Raw genomic sequence first — 25,086 nt, 5'->3', positions numbered from 1 at the left:
TCCTAGGCTTTGTTTTGTAAGTCATAAACATAATGATCCTCACATCCTTTTATCAGAAAAATGAGTATTTCTCTGTACTTTTAATCTGATTTAATCCTGGATCATACTGTGGATTGTAAATGTTTAATTCCAACCTTGTGTGAAATTAATACATGGTTATTAATAAAAGTGAATGGTTTCTAGTGTTTCAATTGATTGTAGTGAATGAAGTGTTAAGACTGTGATCAGCAGTCTTGCTCAACCCCAGGTTCTACTTCACAGGTCCCCCTTCAATGACACCCTCACAGAGCTCACCAGAATCCTGCTCGTCTTGGTCTGAAGGGACCGATTCACCCTCAGTCTGCGGAGCCCAGAGCACTTCACCCAGGGTTACTTATAAGCCTGAGTGCCACTTCCTGGCACTGTCTGGGCCTGGTTCTAGCCTTGACCTCCCACAGGGTCCCTCAAAGCTTGCTGTGAATTCTCTCATAAACTCACCAGCTTCAATTATCCTTTCTTCTTCTGTTGAACTAAGACTTTCCATGGGATCATTTTAGCAAATATAAATGTAACAAAGTCACAGGAAGGACAATTAAAAAACATGATTGCAAAATTCTGAACTACGATTCGTAAAATTTTACCACATGTAAAATTCTCAGCACATGTCTCTCATCTAGGCTTAAAGGAACTGTTTCCTCATGCCTTTGACATACATTGAATGTAATATATAAATATCTGAAGGTACATACATTAGCAGTGAGAAAAGTAATATCGAATGTGCAAGTGTAGGAGTTTTAGTGCATATTTATTTAAAGAATTTGGGAATGATAGATCAAAAGTGAGAATATCAGCATTGCAGATGATTTACCACAAATTTACAGAGTTGTCAACTAATCTGTTTTGTCGACTTTTCATGGAATTTATTTCCTTACATGTCAGGAGGTTGCGTTTGTTAAGGAACTGCCACACTGTCCTCCCTAGCGGCTGCACCAGCTTCCATTTCCTTCAGTCATGTAGGAGGTTCCCTGATCTCCATAGCCTCTTCAGCCTTTATTTTATCTTTAGTGGGCATTTTGATAATGGTTATTCTGACTAGAATGAGGTCATACCTCATTGTAGTTTTGTTTTCCATTTTATAATAATTACTGATGCTGAGTGTCTTTCATTTGGCTCTTGCCCATCGAAATGTCTTCTTTGGAGATATGAGGTCTTGGTCCAATTTTTGATTGAGTTATTTTTGTCCCTGATATTTTAAACATTTTAAAAATTTTGTCTGTTGCTGTGTGCAGGCTTCCTCTAGGTGTGGTGCATGGGCTTCTCATTGCAGTGGCTTTTTCTGTGAAGCACGGCTCTAGGCGTCAGTAGTTGCAGCACACAGGCTCAGTAGTTGTGCTGCACAGGCTAAGTTGCCCTGCAGCGTGTGGAATATTCCTGGGCCAGGGTTCAGCCCCATATCCCCTGCACTTGCTGGCGGATTTGTATCCACTGTGCAATTGTTTTAAAATTTTTTGTAAAAATAGAAGTTTTTTTTCTTTTGGAATGTATATATTTTTAGTTTTTGAGTTTTTTAATCTTTTTAAAATGTTTCCATTGAAGGATAATTGCTTTATACAATTTTGTTGTTTTCTGTCAAACATGAACAAGAATCAGCCATAGGTACACCCTTGTGCCCTGCCTTCTGAGCCTACCTCCCACGTCTCTCCCCATCCCACCTTTCTACATTGTTACAGTGCTGTGTTCCTTTCTGCTGTACAACATTGTCAATCAGCCATAAGTGTTGAGGCACTCTGAGTGCGGGTTGGAAAAGGATTTCCAGACACAGGGCATTTCAGAAAGGAGTGAGTTTCTTAAAAACAAAGGGCAGAGATAAAGCAGGCACTGTGAGTACAGTGGGCCCACATGTGCACAGACCAGGGGATGCCGACAGTTTCCATGAGCTAATAGCCAATTTTTACAGCCTCAAAGCAAAATTGCTGCTGGATGGTTGATGTTAGGTGATTGGTTGAGGCACTATAGGGTGCTTACTGGAGTGGGCATCTTTGCCCCACTGGGAATCAGGAAGCCTGGTATGACTATCAGTGGGCTTTTAAAAAGGTTTCAGAGGGGCTTAGTCAGCTTTGAAAGTGTCCTTGATTCTGAGCTCCTCTTCTGTGTTCTTGGTGCAAGGCTTCACATCTGTGGCCTTGGGGCAGCACGCCACAAATAACAGTAGCCATGATCTGTATTCTCTGTGTTGATTGTGTCCTTCCACTTGGCAGTCATTTAAAGTGGAAGCAAAATACTGAGAATCATGCTGAAGATCCAGCAGAGGATACTGAAGGTGCCCACATATTTGGGAGCTTTTCTCTTAAGCTCTGCCCACCTGGAGTCACTGGGAATGACGATCACCTGAAAGGCACTCAAGAGGAAGATGCTGCCAATGGACACATCTCTGCCAACTCTTGGAACGGAAAAAGCAAGTGTGCATCCAAAGCTGCCAGTGTTACAGGAATTCCTTTCAAATGAACAACTAAGAGTTTGGCGAGAGTCACTTGCTTGAGAATCCAGTCTGTGGACCGACATTTGCCTCCTGCGAAATAAAGGGAGCAAAAATGGTAAACAAGACAGAAATTCCCCATAATCCCTGCCGTAGTCTACAATAAAAAGATCACTCCTATTGCCAAATCCTCGGGGGCCATTCTGTCAAATCCCGGGAACTAACAATCTTCTTCTGAGCCAGAGAATCCTGCATGAGCAAATGAGGAAGAACTCTGTACCATGTCAACTGGAATTGATACTCTTAAGAAGTCTTCATTTACCTTAGATGCCACTGAAAAAGAAGTATTTATATTTCTTCCTGTAAAACAAGTGTCTGATATTTGAATGTGTAACAGTGAAAAAACTTAAAGAAATATCAATGTGGATTTAAAAGTCATACCCTGGTGGTTCAATGGTAAACATTCCACCTGCCAAGCAGGAGACAAGTGTTCGATCCCTGGGTAAGGAACAAATGAGTGTAATATCAGTAAAGATATCATGATTATATTCTAAACTACACAAGATGATTTTTAAGTTCACACAGGGTAAAGATAAACTAAGAGTAAAAATATTCAGGAAACAATATTAAAGCATACCATTTATTTACAATAAATGAAAGTTTGATAATAAAGTAGAAATAGGTGGATGTGAATTGATAAGTTCAGTGCAATGGTGGGAAGGAGGATAAATACTGCATTACAAAGCAGTAGTGAAAAGATGATTTTTTTTTTTTTCCAACAAATAGTGAATCAAAGTTTTTTAAAATCTTGGTAAAATGCCAGGACCCAGCACGGGAGTTACCACCCATGACAAAGGTCATGTGGAGAGGATCTGACATGCAAAGGTGAATCAGAACTCAAGAGGCCCCCCTGGACCTGCCCGAGCATCTACCCCAAAACCAAAATCTGTATGTTTTACTATTTCTCAACCTTCACCAACTCTTCTGACATTAACAGGGGGCTATCCCCGACCACCTTTCTCTAAAGAAAATCAATTTAGAGCTCTAGTTAATAAGTCTCCTGGGCATAATAGGAATGTTTCAATTCAAACCCCTCTGATGACTTTCTAGCTTGCCTGACAGGTTTGTTCAGATTCCTGCAGCTACACATGTGATTGTTCACAGCCTCCCAACCACAAGAGGCAGGGAAGCTTAAGATATTCTAACAATGTAGAGCATCTCAGAGAGTGAAAATTGTTAGAAGAGAACTAGTAGAGGATTTCTTTGTTGAGCTGATGCTTGCTGCCAAGTTTCCATATCTCTTACCTATTGTGTCCCTGGGACTGTGTTGATTAATCTAGTTGGTATATAGAAATGTAAGTAGTAGCTTTAATGTTTGTAACCTTGGACACTTGGGTTAATTCTTTTCTTGTTATAGCCCACCACACTTTTGCCCTATAGCAATGCAACTTTATCTAATGCTTTCAGAGGGTGGTGCCTGACTTTAGAATAATCACCTTTAGAGAAAAATAAGTTTTCTGAAGAAAGGGTCATCAAATGTTAACAGGCCTCCTGGCCAGAAGATGATGTAAATCACCTAAAGCTTTTGCACATGACAAGTTTGCAGAAAGAAAGCCTGGCTTCGATAACGATCAAGCACCGCTGACCTTGCATGACTCTACCCCACCCCCATTATCCTCTATGCACAACTTAAGGTATAAAAACTACTTTGGAAAATAAAGTGTGGGCCTTGCCCACCAAAGCTTGGTCTCCCCATGTCGTTCTTTCTCTTTCCTTTTCCTTTTTCAGGCTGATTCCCTGCAGCGCAGGGGCCCTCTGTGTTCACTTTCCTGCCTGGGCTTCTAAGACCCACTCGAGAAGCCGCCTAAGGCGGGGCACATTCAGCTATTCGAGAGGGTGTCTGCGGCCTACATGAACACAGCAAGTCTTGTGCTGGGGCTTTATTGGCTTTCTGCATAAACCAAGGAATATCAGCCTCTTTTCTCTCCTCTATTTTCTTAACTGCAAAATTCTTTCTTATCCCTTTATTTCTCTCAGTCCCTGACGCCGTCCTCCCGAGGGAATCCCTGGATCCAACCAGGGCTGGACTCTGGCTGTAAAACATACATAAGTTAAAATTATAAAAATAAATAAAATTCATGTCTATAATACACGTTTATATACATCAAAATTCATGCCAGGATGAGTATTTTCATGGAACCATAAGTAGCAATGAGCCTAATACAGGTTACAGATTTGTAAAAATGGAAAGTCTTTTTATTAAAAAGGTGAAAAGTAGAACTTAGTTCAGTTCAGTTCAGTTGTGACCACTCTCTGCAACCCCATCGAATGCAGCATGCCAGGCTTCCCTGTCCATCACCAACTTCCAGTGTTTGCTCAAACTCGAGTCCATTGAATCAGTGATGCCATCCAACCATTTTCATCCTCTGAGGTCCCCTTCTCTTCCTCTCTTCAATCTTTCTCAGCATCAGGGTTTTTTTCAATAAGTTAGTTCTTCTCATCAGGTGGCCAAAACTATTTGAGCTTCAGCTTCAGTATCAGTCTTTCCAATGAATATTCAGGACGGATTTCCTTTAGGATTGATTGCTATGATCTCCTTGCTGTCCAAGGGATTCTTGAGAGTCTTCTCCAACCACAGGTGAAAAGCATCAATTCTCCAGCGCTCAGTTTACTTTATGGTCTAACTCTCACATCCATACCTGACTACTGGAAACACCATAGCTCTGACTATACAGACCCTTGTTAATAGAGTAATGACTTCAATTTTTAATATGCTCTCTAGGTTGGTTATGGCTTTTCTTCCAGGAAACAAGCGCCTTTTAATTTCATGGCTGCAGCCAATATCTCTAGTGATTTTGGAGCCCGAGAAAATAAAGTCTGTCACTGTTTGCATTGTTTCTCCACCTATTGAAGTCCATCCTCTGAAGTGATGGGACTGGGTTTCATGATCTTCATTTACTGAATGTTGAGTTTGAAGCCAGCTTTTTCAGTCTCCTCTTTTACTTTCATCAAGAGATTCTTTAGTTCCTCTTCACTTTATGTCCTAAGGGTGGTGTCATCTGCATATCTAAGGTTATTGATATTTCTCCCAGCAATCCTGATTCCAGTTTCTGCTTCATCCAGCTGCGGATTTAGCTTAAATACTAAATACTCTGCATTTAAGTTAAATAAGCAATGTGAGAACATACAGCCTTGATGTACTCCTTTTGAAATGTGGAACCAGTCTGTTCCATGTCCAGCTCTAACTGTTGCTTCTTGACCTGCATCCTAATTTTTCAGAAGACTGCTATGGTGTTCTGGCTTTCCCATCTCTTTAAGAATTTCCCACAGTTTCTTGTGATCCACACAAATGCTTTAACATAGTCAATGAAGCAGAAGTAGAGGTTTTTCTGGAACTCTCTTTTTCTATGATCCAAGAGATGCTGTCAAGTTGATCTTTGTTTCCTTTGCCTTTTCGAAATCCAGCTTGAACATCTGGAAGTTCTTGGTTCACATACTATTGAAGCCTGGCTTGGAGAATTCCGACCACTATTTTACTAGCATGTGAGATGAGTGCAACAACTGTGCTTCAGTTTGACCGTTCTTTGGCATTGCCTTTCTTTGAGATTTGAATCAAAACTGATATTTTCCAGTCCTGTAGCCAGGGCTGAATTTCCAAAATGTGCTGGCACATTGAGTGCAGGATTTTGAACCTGAAACTCCAATACTTTGACCACCTGATACCAAGAGCTGACTTATTGGAAAAGACTCTGACACTGGGAGGTATTGGCGGCAGGAGGAGAAGGGGACAACTGACGATGAGATGGCTCGATGGACATGAGTTTAAGTGAACTCGGGGAGTTGCTGATGGACAGGGAGGCCTGGCCTGCTGCAATTCATGGGGTCTCAAAGAGTCAGACACGACTGAGCGTCTGAACTGAACTGAATTTCAAATCACAAACTAATCTGTTAATTAATGTGACATTAAAAGTATTGAGTGGAAGTCAAGATATCTGAAACATTAATATATCACATTTAAAGAAAATGACATTTTAAGAAAGTGAATTTTACTTTGTAAAATGAAGTTATACAACTATAAATTTTGAGAATATTTTCAAATCAGAGAATAGGACACACTAGGCCTTTATGCCTGAGAGCCGCCATCTGAAACCCATTTCTGAAGTTACTTTTGGATAATGGTCTGACACAAATCACCCAATTATGGATGTTTTGTATAGGAAACAATGTCTCTGTTAAGCGCTTTATAAATTCCAGAGTCAGAGAAGGTATTTCTACTGCTTTCTGGTAGTTCAGATGGTAGAGAACCTGCCTACAATGCAGGAAACCAGGGATCGATACCTTGATCAGAAAGATCCCCTGGAGAAGGATATGGCTAGCCACTCCACTATTCTTGCCTGGAGACTTTCATGGATAGATGAACCTGGCTGTCTACAGTCCATGGCGTTGCAAAGAGTCAGACACGTCTGATGGACTAAGCACACTATTGTCAAATGTATACACTGTTTCTAATAAATATCATTCCTATAGATTTATTGCTCTTGGGGGTACTGTTGGCACACATATCATAACCCCCAAAATGTATGATTTCTGTAAGGTACTCCATGATTTCCCATACATCTCTGCAATTCCAGTCATCAGTTATACTAAGCATTAGGTTTCATATCGCTTGGATTCTAAAATAACAATCACTGTCAAAAAAAATTACACTGTGATTGCCTTGGTGGTCCAGTGACTAAGACACCTGGCTCTCAATGCTAGCTTCACCGAGGGAGGGGGTGGGGTGGGGGGGTCAGGACTTGGGGGAGGTGCCTAGGTTTGATCCCTAATCAGGGAACTAAATCCCATATATAACAAGTAAGATCCTGTTGCTACTTCTGCTAAGTCACTTCAGTCGTGTCTGACTCTGTGCGACCCCATAGACGGCAGCCCACCAGGCTCCCCGGTCCTGGGGATTCTCCAGGCAAGAACACTGGAGTGGGTTGCCATTTCCTTCTCCAATGCTTGAAAGTCAAAAGTGAAAGTGAAGTCGCTCAGTCGTGTCCCACTCTTTGCGACCCCACGGACTGCAGCCCACCAGGTTCCTCCGTCCATGGGATTTTCCAGGCAAGAATACTGGAGTGGGGTGCCATTGCCTTCTCCCAAGATCCAGTACAGCCAAATAAGTAAATATTTTTCAAAAAGAATTACACTAAGATATGTTAGGAAGCATTGCGAATTGACATCTGGTAGCATCTAATCTCCCTTTAATAGCTCTATTACATTTTTTGAATTATTCTTCCTTCCAGTGTTGCTTTGGCACTGCATTACTTTGAGTCAGAACACTTCATTTTTCCTGAATGGTCACCAACCCAGACTCCTGAAAGCACCTGTTTCTTGCAGATTCTTGCTCACAAGCTGAAACAGAAAATACTCACTTGGTATTCTCACATAGCCCGGATATTGGGTTCAGAGTATTGGTCATGTCAAGCTGCTCCTGTGACAGGGAGGGAGGCAGCCAGACCCCTAGATAGGGGTTTGTGATCCTGTGACCTCATGTCCCCTCAGAACTGCAATTATCTTTTCACCTGTATCTGCGATGTGAGACTGGCTTGGAGAACTGAGATTATTTGTGAAAATCTTTATTGCTCAGTTGCTAATTATAAAACAACAATTAAAAGTTTGAACCGATCATCTCCAAAGGGACTCTTGAAATGCTTGAGGAAGGTTCTATTCCCTTTGGTCCCTGGATATAGACAGGGACTCTCAAGGAACCTGTAGTTAATACTGAGGTCTGACAAAGGAAGGGAATTTCATGTGTCTGCTTGTATAGTTTGTATCCATGAGAAGTGTTTCAACCAAAAATGAGTTATTTCCTATTCTTGAGACCACTGAACTGTGCCTCCATTAAGATTATGAGTAGACAAATGGAGCCAAAGCACCTGAGAGGGGTTTTCGAGAATTTCTCCATCTGTCATTTTACAAAGGTGAAATGTTGATACCTCATTGTCTGAAATGTCATAGAACTTCTCAAAAGTATCTTGAGGCAAATACCCCCTGTTTATAGTTAGGATTCAATGTCTGATAGATAGAAATTCCTGCATAATTTCCACTGTAGTCTGCAATAGCAGTACACCTTAGTGCCAACTCCCTAGAGAATATTCTCCTAGTTCTTCATGACCAAAGTCATATTCAGAACCAGAGGTTCCAGCAGGGAACCGTGAGATTTGACCTACTGATACTTTTATCATGAAAATCAGTATCAATATCCTCTACTTAGAATTTGTCCCCACTCACAGATACTTAAGAAACATATTTTCTTTTCATTTTGTTCACACCCCAAAACATGTGGGATCTTAGTTCCCTGGCTAGGGAAGGAACCGCAATGCTGCATCGGAAGGTGGGGTCTTAACCACTGGGCTGCTGGGGATGCTCCTAAACACATTTTCTTTAATAAGTAATTTATTACCTTGACATACATTTTTCTTTATATTGTAATGATTAATGCTTTCTGTGTAAGAAATGATTAAAACTTCAACTCTGAGATCTTAACTCCCCGAGTCGGGATTGAACCCAATAACCTGCAGTGAAAGCACAGCATCTTAACCACTGGACTACCAGGGAAGTTGCTAATCTCACATTTAAAGAGAAAGGTGTACTCTCCTGGGATACAATGGTCTGTAGGCCCCTCACTATTTTTCCTGTCTTGTGTTAGCGCTTCTCCAGATTATCCTTTCAAGGACTGGGTGAAGAGGAGGAGGTTAGGAAAGAAAGCCAACAGTGGGGGAGGGTGTTTGGGAAGCTAAGTGCAGAGCAGTCGATGTGATCCACGCGTCCCATTTCCCTAGATTCGTGCCCACTTTTAGCACAAAAAGTCCTGCTTCTTGGGAACGTGTTCAGTCCTGGAAGAAGCAGGGCAATTAGTTGCTTCAGAAGCAGCAGCAACAATTAACAGAGGCAATCTGTGTATCAACAGATTCTGACAGGAGTAACGGTATGTCATTTCTGAGGTTACGTTATAAACGACAATGTAGATTCCGGTCGCCCTTTTTCTTTCTGGAATCACTTCCTAAGAGAAAAGCCAGGTTCCCTGATGTAAGCAGGTCTCTGGTTACAATTCCTGAGGCTTCCTCCCAACGGATTTTCTGACTGGTTACATTCTGCTTTTCGTCACTCAGGAGACACCCATCTTCACACACACACACAAAGGGCTTTTGCATTTTCCCCGTTTTCAACTTGCTGAAAACATCTCGGCTTTCCACAGAGGCACGTCTCAAAATTCTTCTCTTTTGCCTTAAGTTGTTTGAAACACTAACTTAGAACAGGCCGGAAGCAGCTCTGCTCCAGAGGAAATCAAAGAGATTAAAGGCATCAAAAGGCGGAGAAAGGAAACACAGCTCGACAGAAGGACCAACAGACCCAAAACTGACAGGGGCGGGGTGAGGGGAGGTAAGGCTCCGTCCCAACTGGCCCCGCCCATTAGTACCTGCGCTTCCGGCCTCGTCCCACCCTCTCCCCTTTCGTCGTATGTCGTTGGCCGCCCCGTAGCGCACTCAGCTGCCTCTGTACCGGATCTTCCTCCCGCGCGTGCGCAGTATCCTGCAGACCCGGAATTGCTTTTAAATGAGTGACAGAGTGTCCTGGTGAGTTTTGTTTGTTTAAAACCCGATTCCTAGTCCCACAGCCTTTTGTCTTTCACACGTGGGTTTCGGGGGTCTCTGTGAACGTTCAAACTACCGTCTCCATTTTCCCGTCCCCAGTGTATGTCCTCGTATCGCCGTGAGAAGTTCTGAAGTCCTTCATCTTAGCTGCCGGCTCCCTGGGGTCCACATCCGCTTCCTGTTACTATCGTTCTAGAGTCCACGTCCTTCTCTGGGAGTTCTGCCTTCTAACTTGTGGAGACCGCTGCTTAAATTCCTGCATTGCCCAACCCCTAAGTCCCTGATCCACGAAGAGGTAAAGGAGGCTCTATCTGTATGGAGTTTGGTCAGAGTCTCGCCTACGGTTTGAAGGGGAGGGTCAGCCTAGAACGTGTGGTTTTCACAGGAAGGGCCGCGAGTTCTGAAGAAAAGAATAAAACTAAAAACACCACGTTTGAGTCTGTGTTCCAGAATCCCTGCTGTGTCAGTGGCCGTAGAGGATTGTATTTTGTACCTCTTGTGATCCTCCCTCTGTGTGGGGCTGTGTTATAGGGAGCTCAGTGTGGTTTTCTAGGTATTGAACAGTCTATTTTCAACATTCAGGGGTCACTTCCCAAGACTGATCTTACGTGAGAAGGAAGCCCAGAGGAAGAGGAAAGCAAGGAGTCAGAAATGACTCATTCCCAGGTAAGAGGCATAGTCCTTTTGTTTGTTTATTCTGTCTCTTTCCTGAAATGCTGTTTCTTTGGACTTGATAAGCTTCTTAACTTCTGAACGGGTTTGTTTACACTTACCCATAATCATGATCCCAAGGAACCCATTGTCCTCCTGACACATCAGAATGACAGAAAACACAGTATTGCCAGCCAAAGAAGCTCAGTTCAGTGCAGTTCAGTCGCTCAGTCGTGTCCGACTCTTTGCAACGCCATGAATCGCAGCACGCCAGGCCTCCCTGTCCATCACCAACTCCCGGAGTTCACTCAGACTCACGTCCATCGAGTCAGTGATGCCATGCAGCCATCTCATCCTCTGTCGTCCCCTTCTTCTCCTGCCCCCAATCCCTCCCAGCATCAGAGAATTTTCCATTGAGTCAACTCTTCGCGTGAGGTGGCCAAAGTACTGCAGTTTCGGCTTTAGCGTCATTCCTTCCAAAGAAATCCCAGGGCTGATCTCCTTCAGAAAAGACTGGTTGGAACTGCTTGCTGTCCAAGGGACTCTCAAGAGTCTTCTCCAGTATCACAGTTCAAAAGCATCAATTCTTCGGCGCTCAGCCTTCTTCACAGTCCAACTTTCACATCCATACATGACCACAGGAAAAACAATAGGCTTGACTAGAGGGACCTTTGTTGGCAAAGTAATGTCTCTGCTTTTCAATATGCTATCTAAGTTGGTCATAACTTTCCTTCCAAGGAGTAAGCGTCTTTTAATTTCATGGCTGCAGTCACCATCTGCACTAATTTTGGAGCCCAAAAAATAAAGTCTGACACTGTTTCCACTGTTAACCCATCTATTTCCTATGAAGTGATGGGACCAGATGCCATGATCTTCGTTTTCTGAATGTTGAGCTTTAAGCCAACTTTTTCACTCTCCACTTTCACGTTCATCAAGAGGCTTTTGAGTTCCTCTTCACTTTCTGCCATAAGGGTGGTGTCATCTGCATATCTGAGGTGATTGATATTTCTCCCGGCAATCTTGATTCCAGCTTGTGCTTATTCCAGTCCAGTGTTTCTCATGATGTACTCTGCATATAAGTTAAATAACCAGGGTGACAATATACAGCCTTGACATACTCCTTTTCCTATTTGGAACCACTCTGTTGTTCCATATCCAGTTCCAACTGTTGCTTCCTGACCTACATACAGATTTCTCAAGAGGCAGGTCAGGTGGTTTGGTAATCCCATCTCTTTCAGAATTTTCCAGTCTATTGTGATCCACACAGTCAAAGGCTTTGGCATAGTCAATAAAGCAGAAATAGATGTTTTTCTGGAACTCTCTTGCTTTTTCCATGATCCAGCAGATGTTGGCAATTTGGTCTCTGGTTCCTCTGCCTTTTCTAAAACCATCTTAAACATCAGGAAGTTGACAGTTCACGTATTGCTGAAGCCTGGCTTGGAGAATTTTGAGCATTACTTTACTAGAATGTGAGTTGAGTACAATTGTGCAGTACTTTGAGCATTCTTTGGCATTGCCTGGGATTGGAATGAAAACTGAGCTTTTCCAGTCCTGTGGCCACTGCTAAGTTTTCCAAATGTGCTGGCATATTGAGTACAGCACTTTCACAGCATCATCTTTCAGGATTTGAAAGAACTCATCTGTAATTCCATCACCTCCACTAGATTTGTTCGTAGTGATGCTTTCTTTTTTTTTTTTATTTCCTTAATGATGCTTTCTAAGGCCCACTTGACTTCACATTCCAGGATGTCTGGCTCCAGGTCAGTGATCGCACCATCGTGATTATCTGGGTCGTGAAGATCTTTTTTGTACAGTTCTTCTGTGTATTCTTGCCACCTCTTCTTAATATCTTCCGCTTCTGTTAGGTCCATACCATTTCCGTCCTTTATCGAGCCCATCTTTGCATGAAATGTTCCCTTGGTATCGCTAATTTTCTTGAAGAGATCTCTAGTCTTTGCCATTCTGTTGTTTTCCTCTATTTCTTTGCATTGATCGCTGAGGAAGGCTTTCTTATCTCTTCTTGCTATTCTTTGGAACTCTGCATTCAGATGTTTATATCTTTCCTTTTCTCCTTTGCTTTTCGCTTCTCTTTTTTTCACAGCTATTTGTAAGGCCTCCCCAGATAACCGTTTTGCTTTTTTGTATTTCTTTTCCATGGGGATGGTCTTGATCCCTGTCTCCTGTACAATGTCCCGAACTTCATTCCATAGTTCATCAGGCACTCTATCAGATCTAGGCCCTTAAATCTATTTCTCACTTCCACTGTATAATTATAAAGGATTTGATTTGGGTCATACCTGAATGGTGTAATGGTTTCCCCTACTTTGTTCAAGTTAAGTCTGAATTTGGTAATAAGGAGTTCATGATCTGAGGCATAATCAGCTCCTGGTCTTGTTTTTGTTGACTGTATAGAGCTTCTCCATCTTTGGCTGCAAAGAATATAATCAATCTGATTTCGGTGTTGCCCATCTGGTGATGTCCATGTGTAAAGTCTTCTCTTGTGTTGTTGGAAGATGGTGTTTGTTATGACCAGTGCATTTTCTTGGCAAAACTCTATTAGTCTTCGCCGTGCTTCATTCCATATTCCAAGGCCAAATTTGCCTGTTACTCAGATCTTATCTGACAGATTGTTATAATAACCCCTTTTGATATTTGTCCACAAAGCTTCCTAAATGATTTGACTTCTAGCTGACTTTCAAATGCTTCAGAGGGCCCCTGAGACATCCCAGGGAGCTATTAAACTACCTGGGTTCATTGGACATGTAAAGTTACATGGGAAGTCCTGTTGAGTGGGTGTAAATATTCTCAGATTATAGTGTATAGTGGATTTTACCAATATAGATATCCTAAAATTATGTGGAGTTCATATAGATCTGATATGCCCTAATAAAATCAGGTCAACTATAATTCTACTTATCCTGTTAAAGTGTTACAAGTCACAGTAGTGACCAGGCTACATGGTCAATTGCAGTTTAATCAGATTTAAACATGCCTTCTATGGTTTCACTCTGATGCCTTTGGAAAAATACTGCTACTTCATGATTTATGGAAAAGATTTTTCTAAGGTTAACCGATAAACAGCTTTTGTTTGCTATCTGGTAAGCTGGTAGCAGACTGGAATTTAGTCTAATCTCTATGTTAATACAACAAAGTTTTCTTAGAATGCAGCTTTCAAGAAGAGATTATGAATTTCTTTGCCTTTAAGTGATTTACTTTCATTTTTAAAATCTTTTGTTACTTTGGTAAAGTAAATAAGCATTACTTAAGGTTATGGTACATGTAGACAAAGCTTATTCATCTTCTCCAAAAGTAACCCCTCATGGTTAGACTTTTGCCATCCTGATGCCTTAAAACATGGCCGTGGTCTGCTCCTGAATCACGGAATAAATATGCTACTGTGGCCCTGATTATTTTATAATTGCTCTTTCAGATGAGAATAGTTTCTCTAATGGCTTGTGGATCATAACTCATCCTCCTTTCTTCACATTAGAAATTGGGTAAATAGGAAAACTGTGTAAAAAAATATATTTTATAATACCAGCCAAGCCACCAAATCACGACCAGGTCTCTGAACTTGCCGTTTTCATCTTGGATCACATTAGGAAGACTTCCCACGGCCTATTGGCATCTGTACTTTGTATTTCAGGGACGGCTAATGTTTCAGGATGTGGCCATAGACTTCACTCAAGAGGAGTGGGAATGCCTGGACCCCAGTCAGCGGAAATTGTACAGGGACGTGATGGTAGAGAACTACAGGAACCTGGCCTCCTTGGGTGAGGATAACTGCCTTCCAGAATCCCTTATCTACCCACTGTGTTTTTGTTCTGTCATTTCTAGAATGTCTTCTGAAATTTTCTGTTTCCCACAGTATTTTCAGATCTGTGCTCTCTAGGGGATAATAGGTTATTTCTGAGTTTAGAAAGAAAGGCTTCATGATGAATCGTTGTGCTGGTGATGTTTTTCTTCCTTGATGTACTCTGCATCCTTCATTCTAGCTTAGTGGTAATTGTGTAAGTTCTGTGGTATTAAATAGTTGCACCCTCTCTTAATCTCACATTGACACTACTTACTTTTGCCTTAGTACTACTTGACCAGAATCTCAGGACCTGATTGTTAGGTGTGTGTTAGTATTGTATAGCAGCTTTGAATAAAGTATTTCAGGAAATCGTTTTCTAGAAGAAAATGCATTTTCGTCTCACCTGAATACATATTGGATTCGATACTGATGAATCTAACAACACAAATATTCCTTTCTCTGATCACCAGGGCTTCTCTCTAAGGTGGACCTGGTCACCTTTCTGGAGCTATTGAAGGATCCCAGGAATATGAGGAGAATGGAGGCAACAGCCATTTACCCAGGTAGGTATGAATGGCTGGAGATGATGACTCAGATGAGAGGTCCAAGGAGCAGCAAGGAACTCATCCTTCATCACGTGATGTTGGGAGATTTGCTTCAATGGAAATGGTTTTTGAAAACCTGGGTTTGTTCTGCTACTGTGATAGAAATGTATCACCTGCCCCATTCTCTCTTTCTGAAATCTTCATGAATTTATCTCCAGTGATTACTTTTCTCCATCACAGTGTGACCTAAGAGTCTCCTCTTGGCTTCTGACAAACTGCATTCATTCATTGCTCTTCGATTTCTTGGGGGCCCTAGGAAAACTCTGCCCATTTCTGAGTAACTGTATGACAGTCCTTTTAAAGTTTCCTTCTATCTCTAGACAGAAATGTGTGAGTGGAGTGGTAGACAAACTACCAAATTTCCAGGAATACTAGGGACGGGTTTTTGTTCTCTGATTTATAACTTCCTATCTACTGGGAGCGACCCAGAGGACCTTCTAAGTAAATTTCAAATTCAAGTAATTTTTCACTGCAGAAAGCAAAACCTGGTGAAAATGAAACAATGCACATCTCAGGTTGACTTGAAAGTTTCTCTTTACCTTATATGATTTCATACTAAATATCTTTAGTGTATTTGCCCCAATTCTAATGTGCTAAAATACTTTATTGTGTTTTATTACCTCATAGAATTTTAAAATAAATGGACATAAAATCTTAGCACATTTTCCACTACATTATTAATGGTTGATTCAAACTATGACAATTTTTAGATTATATAAAGAAATCTTTATTAAAAGTTCTAATTGGAATATAGCTGTTTTCCAATTTTGTACTCCTATACAGCAAAGAGCATCAATTATACATATCAGTCAGTTCAGTTCTGAGTCTGCGATCCATGGTCTGCAGCGGGCCAGGCTTCCCTGCCCATCACTAACTCCCAGAGCCTTCTCAAACTCATGTCCATCGAGTCAGTGATGCGATGCAACCATCTCACCCTCTGTCGTCCACTTCTCCTCTCATCTTCAATCTTTCCCAGCATCAGGGTCTTTCTCAGTGGGTCAGTTCTTCATATCAGGTGGCCAGAGTATCAGAACTTCGGCTTCACTATGTCCTTCCAATGAATATTGAGGACTGATTTCCTTTAGAATGGAGTGGTGTGATCTTCTTGCAGTCCAAGGGACTCTCAAGAGTCTTCTCCAATAGCAGAGTTCAAAGGCATCAATTCTTCAGCAGTCAGCTTTCTTCATGGTCCAACTCTCACATCCGTAAATGACTACTGGAAAAACCATAGCTTTGACTGGATGGACCTTTGTCAGCAAAGTAGTGTTTCTGGTTTTTAATTTGCTGCCTAGGTTGGTCATAGCTTTTCTTCCAAGGAGCAAGCATCTTTTACTTTCATGGCGGTAGTCACCATCTGCAGTGATGTTGGAACCCCCCAAAAATAAAGTTTCTCACTGTTTCCACTGTTTCTCCCACTATTTGCCATGAAACGATCTGACCGGTGCCATGATCTTTGTTTTTTGAAGATTGAGTTTGAAGCCAGCTTTTTCAGGCTCTTCTTTCAGTTTCATTAAGAGACTCCTCAGTTCCTTTTGGCTTTCTGCTCTAAGGGTGGTGTCATCTGTATATCTGAGATTATGGATATTTCTCCCTGAAATCATGATTCCAATTTGTGCTTCATCCATCCCAGTATGTCCCAATATGTACCGTGCATATACATTAAATGAGCAGGCTGACAATGTACAGCCTTGACGTACTCCTTTCCCAATTTGGAATCAGTCCGTTGTCACATGTCCAGTTCTCACTGTTGCTTGTTGACATGCATAGAGATTTCTCAGGAGGCAGGTAAGGTAGTCTGGTGTTCCCATCTCTTTAAGAATTTTTCACAGTTTCTTGTCCACACAATCAAAGGCTGTGATATAGTCAATAAAGCAGATGTCGTCGTTTCTCCAGAAATCTCTCGCTTTTTATATGATCCCAGGCATGTTGGCAATTTGATCTCTGGTTCCTCTGCCGTTTCTAAGTCCAGCTTGAACATCTGGAAGCTGTCGGTTTACGTACTGTTAAAGCCTGGCTTGGAGAATTTGGAGCCTTTGCTATTGTTGGAAATGAGGGAAATTGTGTAGTAGTTTGAGCGTTCTTTGGCATTGCTTTTCTTTGTGATTGGAATGAAAACTGACCTTTTTCCGTCCTGAGGCCACTGCTGAGTTTTCCAAATTTGCTGGCTTATCGAGTGCAGAACTTTAGCATTATCATCTTTTAGGACTTGAAATAGGTCAGCTGGAGTTCCATCACCTGCACTAGGTTTGTTGGTCCTCATGCCTTCTAAGGCCGACTTTACTTTGGATGCCAGGATGTCTGTTACTAGGTGAGGGACCACACCATCGTGGTTATCTCGGTCATTAAGATCTTTTTTGTATAGTTCTTCCATATATTCTTGCCAACTTCTCTTAATATCTTCTTCTTTTAGGTCCATCCTGTTTCTGTCCTTTATCGAGCCCATGTTTGCATGAAATATTCTTAAAAGAGATCTCTAGTCTTTACCGTCCTATTGATTCCTTCCCATTTAGGTCTCCACAGAGCAATGAGTAGAGTTCCCTCTTTCAATCATAGTTTTAAAGTCTCTCTTATTTAATTTCTTAAAACTAGTACTTTATTAAGTTTATCTTATTTGTATTCAGCTTCCTTGGACACTGTCTTATGTGTCCTCAGTTTCTGACTAGTTCTCTGTCACTATCATTTATGCTTCTTAGATTGAAACAGCTAATAGAACATTCTCAGAAACATGTGTGGCAAGAAGTGGATTTAAGAATTACTAGGCACCTAGGATTTGTGAAAGTGTTTAGTGTCTCCACTTAAGATGACTAAAAGCAAGAAGTAATCATTAGATTGCCTATCACCTCTTAATTCAGTGGTCTTTGGAGGGTTTTATCTTGTTTCTTCCCCTATATCGTATTTCTTTGCCATCTCATGTTGTCCTGCGTTCTGTATGTGGTCTTTGTTTTGAAGCATGCAGCCACCTAGTTAATCTTCCTTCTGATAGCTGCACCTTGGTGGGTGAGGTTGGTCCAGAGGTTTGTGCCCTTGTCCTCTCTTGATCTGTGCTCTGATTGCTGTTAACTGTGACCAGAGCCTGCCCTGGATATTCAGGGCTGTTTCCCCCTTGTTCTGTGGTTGTTAGTGCCCTCTGGTGGTGTCTGCTCCCTGCATGGTGGAATAGAGCTCCCAGATCTGAGTCTTTGCTGTGATTCTGATCTGTGGTGCCAGGCAGGTGGGATTGGGGCACACCCACTGGGAGAGAAGTCACTGAATATTACTCCTCTAGGAATGTTCCCCTCAGGGTGTGCTCTGGTGTCCTCTCTCATGCGTTCTGCAAGCTCTCATGTTATGAGGTGCTAGCACTGCTCTTGTCCCCACCTTAACCATGGGCATGATGGCACACGGCCCTGGTGTCTCTCAGCTGTTGTTTTCACAAGGTCACCAGCATAGATTCACTGAAGTCAGGTTCTGTGATTGCATTCAGCATGGAGCTGGACCCGCTGTAGTGCTATGGAGAAGCTCAGGCTCTGTCCTGGCCCAGCCCCCTTGGATAGGAGCCCACAAAGTCTACAGCTACTAAAGCTATACCTGCCGTGAATGAGAGAGCCCTTGGTTGTTGGTTCAGATGCTCTGTAGGGGCTGAGGTTACAAAGCTGGTCATGGGTATAATACCATGGCTTGTGTTGCTGCAAGGAGAGTTTTCAGCTTTTCTTCTTTATTGCTGGCATTCACCTGTGCTTTCTGCTCCATCTGTGCATGTGGCCAACTCACAGGTGTCTTCTCCTGAGGCTGCCCCAGAGCTCCGGATTCTGCTGATTATGGAGGAGGTCGATGGGGGAGGCCATGGCTGGGGGCTCAAATGATCCCAGGCTGTGTAGAGTTCTTCATAGTCCTTGGACAGCAGGGGCAGGCATAAGGGACAAAGGATGCAGCTGGCTCATTCTCTGGGCATCACTCAGCAATGACACTTTCTCTGTAGTGGTTCACGCTTCCTCCACAAGCATCCTGTTTATAGACCTCCTCCCTCACTCCCGTCCCCTCAGTATGTCTCCTCACAGCACACCGCAGTCCTCTGCCTAGGTCTGCTCTCCAAACCCCACATTTCAGCACCCAGCCCTTGTCTGCATTGCTGGACATGCCGCTAAGGCTGGGTGGGCAGGGCTGGGGTCAGAACCCTGTGTGCAGGTCTCACTCTGTCCTGCTGCCACACACTGTTTGCCATGTTCTCTTCCCACAGAGAATGAGGCTCTTCTGTCCAAATTGAGCTCCCCCAGTGAGGGGATTCCTTGAATATGGAGACATCTCCTCACTTTCATCTCCCTGCAGGGTTGCAGGCCCCAACCCACTTCCTCTCCTCTTCTTTTTCCTTCTTCTTTCTTTTGTCCTACCCTACAGAGCAGGAATCTTTCTTTTCCTTTCAGATTTCCAAGGGCCTCCGCTAGTGTTCAGCTGGGCTCTGTGAGAATTGTTCCCATTTCTCATTCATTTGTGGAGAGAGAGATGAGCTCCACATCTGCCTAAGCCTCTGGCATCTTGATCCTTCCATCTCCATTTTATTTTTAAACTAGCTATGGTCATCAATTTTCTGGAAATCTTTAAAGATATTCACTAGGAATAGCAGGTAAAATTACTTGTTATTTGGTATCTTTCAGCTATGTCTCCACAGGACACCCAGGATTTGATGCCAAAGAATCCAGCATTAGAAGATGTATTCCAAAAAGTAAACCTAGGAATGTATCAAATATTACACCTCAAAAACTTAAATTTAATGACGGATTGGGAATATACCAGGGTAAATGAAAGACAGTTCTTCCCCCAACAGATATCTTCTATCCATTCCAAGATGTGTAATGTTGATGATAATGGAAGAGATGCAATCCAACCATCATTGTTCAATACATATTGTGGTATGGTTAATACACAACAGCTTTCCATGTATAATAAAATGAGTCAGACCTTAAGTAAGAGCCCCAGCTCCAATAATTACAAGAGTATTTATGGCGGACTGAGAAGATATTCCGGCAATGAAACTAGGTATACATTTGAAGGAGACTCAAACCTTAAGAAACATCAGGGACCTGAATCTTCAAACAAGGATTCAAAAACTAATAATAGTAGAAATACCTTTGATCAAATGTCAGGTTTTTCTCTAGATAAGAGTACTTGTACTGGAGAGAGGACTTGTAGTGAATATGGTAAGGTTTCTAATCACTGTTCAGAACTTACTCAACAGGATGCTGTTCAGAATCCACAGAAAGAAAACAAGTGTAAGATAGGTGAGAAAATATTTAGTAAGTCATCCAATCTAAGTAGACATAGGAGAATTCATACAGGAAGGAAACCTTTCAAATGTACAGAATGTTGCAGAGCATTTAACTATCACTCACTTCTTACTCAACATCAGCGAATTCATGCTGGAGAGAAACCTTATATATGTAAAGAATGTAACAAAGCCTTTCGTCGTTCCTCATTTCTTACTCAACATCAGAGAATTCACGCTGGAGAGAAACCTTATAAATGTACAGTATGTGGCAAAGCCTTTACTTACAACTCAAGCCTTATTAAACATCAGCAAATTCATGCTGGAGAGAAACCTTATAAATGTACAGAATGTAGCAAAGCCTTTACTTACAACTCACTTCTTATTCAACATCGGCGAATTCATACTGGAGAGAAACCTTATAAATGTACAGAATGTAGCAAAGCCTTTACTTGCAACTCAGACCTTATTGAACATCAGCGAATTCATACTGGAGAGAAACCTTATAAATGTACAGAATGTAGCAAAGCCTTTGCTTACAAATCATGCCTTATTCAACATCGGCGAACTCATACTGGAGAGAAACCTTATAAATGTACAGAATGTAGCAAAGCCTTTACTTACAACTCACTTCTTATTCAACATCGGCGAACTCATACTGGAGAGAAGCCTTATAAATGTACAGAATGTAGCAAAGCCTTTGCTTACAACTCATGCCTTGTTCAACATCGGCGAACTCATACTGGAGAGAAACCTTATAAATGTACAGAATGTAGCAAAGCCTTTACTTATAATTCAGACCGTATTGAACATCAGCGAATTCATACTGGAGAGAAACCTTATATATGTAAAGAATGTAGCAAAGCGTTTAACCGTCATTCATATCTTACTCAACATCAGCGAATTCACACTGGAGAGAAACCGTATAAATGTACAGAATGTGGCAAAGCCTGTACTTACAAGTCAAACCTTAATCAACATCAGAGAATTCATGCTCGATAGAAACCTTATAAATGTACAGAATGTAGCAAAGCCTTTACTAAAACTGAAGCCTCATTCAACGTCAGTGAATTCATGATGGAGAGAAACCTTATAAATGTACAGAATGTAGCAAAGCCTTTACTTACAACTCACACCTTATTCAACATCAGCAAATTCATGCTGGAGAGAAACCTTATAAATGTACAGGATGTAGCAAAGCCTTTGCTTACAACTCAGTTCTTATTAAACATCGGCAAATTCATACTGGAGAGAAACCTTATAAATGTACAGAATATAGCAAAGCCTTTACTTACAACTCACTTCCTATTCAACATTGGCGAAATCATACTGGAGAGAAACCTTATATATGTAAAGAATGTCACAAAGCCTTTCATCATTCCTCATTTCTTACTCCACATCAGAGAATTCCCACTGGAGAGAAACCTTATAAATGTACAGAATGTAGCAAAGCTTTTACTTGCAACTCAAGCCTTATTCAACATCAGCGAATTCATACTGCAGAGAAACCTTATATACGTAAAGAATGTAACAAAGCCTTTCATCGTTCCTCATTTCTTACTCAACATCAGCGAATTCACACTAGAGAGAAACTATATAAATGTACAGAATATGGCAAAGCCTTTACTTACCAGTCAAACCTTATTAAACATCAGCGAATTCATGCTGGAGAGAAACCTTATAAATGTACAGAATGTAGCAAAGCCTTTACTTACAACTCAGGCCTTATTCAACATCAGTGAATTCATGCTGGAGAGACACCTTATACATGTACAGAATGTAGCATAGCCTTTACTTGCAACTCAGACCTTATTCAACATCAGCGAATTCATACTGGAGAGAAACCTTATATATGTAAAGAATGTAACAAAGCCTTTGTCATTCCTTATTTCTTCCTGGACATCAGCGAATTCACTCTGGAGAGAAATCTTATAAATATTCAGAATGTGGCAAAGCCTTGACTTACAACTCACATCTTACTCAACATTTGCAAATTCATACTGGAGTGAAACCTTATAAATGTACAGAATGAGCAAAGCCTTTATCTGTTACTCAGATCTAACCTCTCATCAGCAAATCCATACTGGAGAGAAGCCTGATATAGGTAAAGAATGTAACAAAGCTTTTCATCATTGCTCAATTCTTACTCGACATCATCGAATCCATTTGGTGAAAAACCATACAAATGTAAAGAATGTGGCAAAGCCTTTATTAGGAGTTCAGCCCTTTTTCAACATCACCCAGTTCATACCGGGGATAGACGTTATAAATGGACAGAATGTCGCAAGGCCTTTAGTACGCGTTATAATCTTACTGAACATCGGCACATGCATACTGGAGAGAGACCATATAAATGTACTGAATATGGCGAAGTCTTTGGTTACAACTCTGCTCTTACTCAACATCGGCGAATGCATACTGGAGAGCGACCTTATGAATGTACTGAATGTGGCAAAGCCTGTAGTCAGAGTGCTTATCTCACTAAACATCTGAGAACACACACTGGAGCGAAATTCTAGTAATGGAACAAGTGATGGAAGAGGTTTGCCCTAAACATGCACCAGAAAACACAAGAGTTTATAGAAAAAAAAAAAAAAAAAACAATGGAAATGACGTAACCAATATGTAGAAAAGTATTTAATCAAAAGTTAAATGGAAATAAATATCAGAGATTGCATAATAGAAGGCATTTCATCAATCTTGTTTTCAGAAGTTTCTCTGAAGTACAATGACTGTAGGGAGTACTCCATAGTTAAAACACATAGAAAATGGACATATTAGCATGAATCGTGAGATGAAGGTTGGTGGTTAGAAAGTTACAATTCTTAGCAATGTATGTATGAAAGCAAAAGTAAAGTCGCTCAGTTGTGTCCAACTTTGCAACCCCATAGACTGTAGCCTACCAGGCTCCTGTGTCTATGGGATTTTCCAGGCAATAGTACTGGAGTGGATTGCTATCTGTATGCTTGTTTAGAATGACGTGATTTTAGATTCTTTTACATGAATGTAATTGAACACTCCATCCATACTAAGCTTTCTACTGTGTTGGAAAACGTAGTTTTTTTACGGTTTGTTAAAGATTAGCCTTTTTATATTGTGTTGCAACCATTTCTATCTATCCTCCATTAGAAGATGAAGGATACCATAATGTAAAATGGACAGTGACCATCTAAATGGAGGTGTTTGGCACTGATGTGAAATATCTGGAAGTTGCCATGATGTAAGTGATCATTTAATCTTTCCATGTATTAAAGTAAGATAGAAGTTGGTTCTAAAGTTTCAATAGTAATATCCTTGATTTGTAAGAAAAACACAATGAGAGTTCACTGCAATATTGATGTAGCTTTATAATATCAACACACAAGTCATGATTATTACTTGACAATGTTGAAATGAAGACAGCTTCTGTGATAACCTGGAAACGTATTAGAAAGTCTTCCTGGAAGAGGCGTGGAATTAGTGTATACCACGCTTCCTAAGTGCTTCCTAGGCTTTGTCTGGTAACCTGTAAAAGCCACAAATCTCATATCCTTATATCAAAAAATGAATATTGTTGACAATTTCCGTAAACTGGTCCATGCTGTTGCTGCCTCAGCATCTGTCTGGGCAGCAGGCAGCCTGCGGTTTCTTGAACTCACAAAAGCCAGTCCTGTGAGCACCTGGTCTAGATGACCAGCTTCCTTGAGATCAACAGTCTTGCTGAACTCCAGGGTCTACTTTACAAGCCCCCCTTCAATGACACCCTCACAGTGCTCACCGGATTTGTTGTATTGGTTTAAATGGGTTAATTCACACACACCCTAGGGATCCCAGAGCACCTCACCCAGCGTAACTTCTACAGGCTAAACTGCAAGAACTGGTGTTCTCTCTGCCTGATTCTAGCTTTGCCCTCTCTCAGAAATCCCTGCCCGAAATCCTCCCCTACAGAGAGGTCTTAGGTGTGGTGAGTGTGAGGCTTTGAGTTCAGGACTCCTGAACGTTGGTTTGGGAGAAGAAACATCAGAAAAAAGTGGGATTTGCTGATGACTCCATTAACGGCCACACTGTAGACCTGCAGATTGATAACTACTTGGAGTGGGGACCTGACCACCAGGGATTTGTATTCATTGAAATGGTTCAGAAAGAATCTTTACCGAAGTAGTTTCCATCTGGTTTTCCATCAGGATCACATGACCAGTGTCAGGAACTGACCTCACTGATGCCCTCCCAACAGAGTTCTATGTTGGTCCTGTGGGAGCATCACTGTGGTGTCTAAGAAGTGCTCCAGGGCATTCTAAGCAGAGGCCCTGGTTAAGGAAGTGCCTCCTGATCCATCTGTGACAGCTGAGCCCTGGCTTTCTCCACGGAGAGGCAACAGGTTGGTCTAGCTGGATTTGGACAGGGAAATGCAGTCAGCTCACATCATCTGTGTGAGGAGAATGTTAGGAGCTCTCTATGGGGAGAGAACAATCAAGAAATAAGTTCACAGGCTGGTCTCCAGGTAGGAATTGATTGTTCCTGAATCTCTCCTGAGACAGAGGACAGGAGAGGTCAGTCTTCTCAGCTTTTCAAGGCCCTTCTGTCTGTAGGAGCATTGGTTGCAGGTTAAAGAGCTATTGTGATGCCCTCAACGGTATTTTCTGAAACTTCAGAAGTGCGTTTGCAGCGTAATATCCCCAGAGAAGACAGAGCAGGAGGAAGAAGAGGAGGAAATGGCAATTTCT

General features: G+C 41.7%; 2 protein-coding genes across 9 annotated transcripts in view; both read left to right on the top strand.

Moving 5' to 3' along the window:
* Positions 1–4,323, top strand: part of LOC129632144 (zinc finger protein 345-like) — a 51,964-nt gene extending 47,641 nt beyond the window's left edge. For 3 of the 8 annotated variants that reach the window (XR_008704324.1, XR_008704323.1, XM_055553586.1), the window contains one exon: positions 262–728. Coding sequence is in view for 3 of the 8 variants with exons in the window: in XM_055553586.1 (XP_055409561.1) it covers positions 262–319 (58 nt within the window). In the remaining 5 variants the exon portion in view is untranslated. Of the gene's footprint in view, positions 1–261; positions 729–2,237 lie in introns of those variants that run through there. The other 5 variants (XR_008704320.1, XR_008704317.1, XR_008704314.1 and 2 more) reach the window with 5 other exon arrangements.
* A 10,075-nt stretch (positions 4,324–14,398) lies between these two features.
* LOC129630717 (zinc finger protein 267-like) lies at positions 14,399–22,960 on the top strand. The gene is made up of 3 exons (XM_055551214.1): positions 14,399–14,516; positions 15,010–15,102; positions 19,776–22,960. The coding sequence occupies exons 1-3, from the start codon at positions 14,399–14,401 to the stop codon at positions 21,383–21,385; spliced, it is 1,821 nt and encodes a 606-aa protein (XP_055407189.1). The 3' UTR covers positions 21,386–22,960.
* The last annotated feature ends 2,126 nt before the right edge of the window (positions 22,961–25,086 follow it).

The sequence above is a fragment of the Bubalus kerabau genome, chromosome 17 (assembly GCF_029407905.1).
Source record: "Bubalus kerabau isolate K-KA32 ecotype Philippines breed swamp buffalo chromosome 17, PCC_UOA_SB_1v2, whole genome shotgun sequence".
Classification (NCBI taxonomy): Eukaryota; Metazoa; Chordata; class Mammalia; order Artiodactyla; family Bovidae; genus Bubalus; species Bubalus kerabau.
The sequence above is the reverse complement of the archived record's forward strand: the minus strand, read 5'-3'. Positions and strand labels throughout refer to the sequence as shown.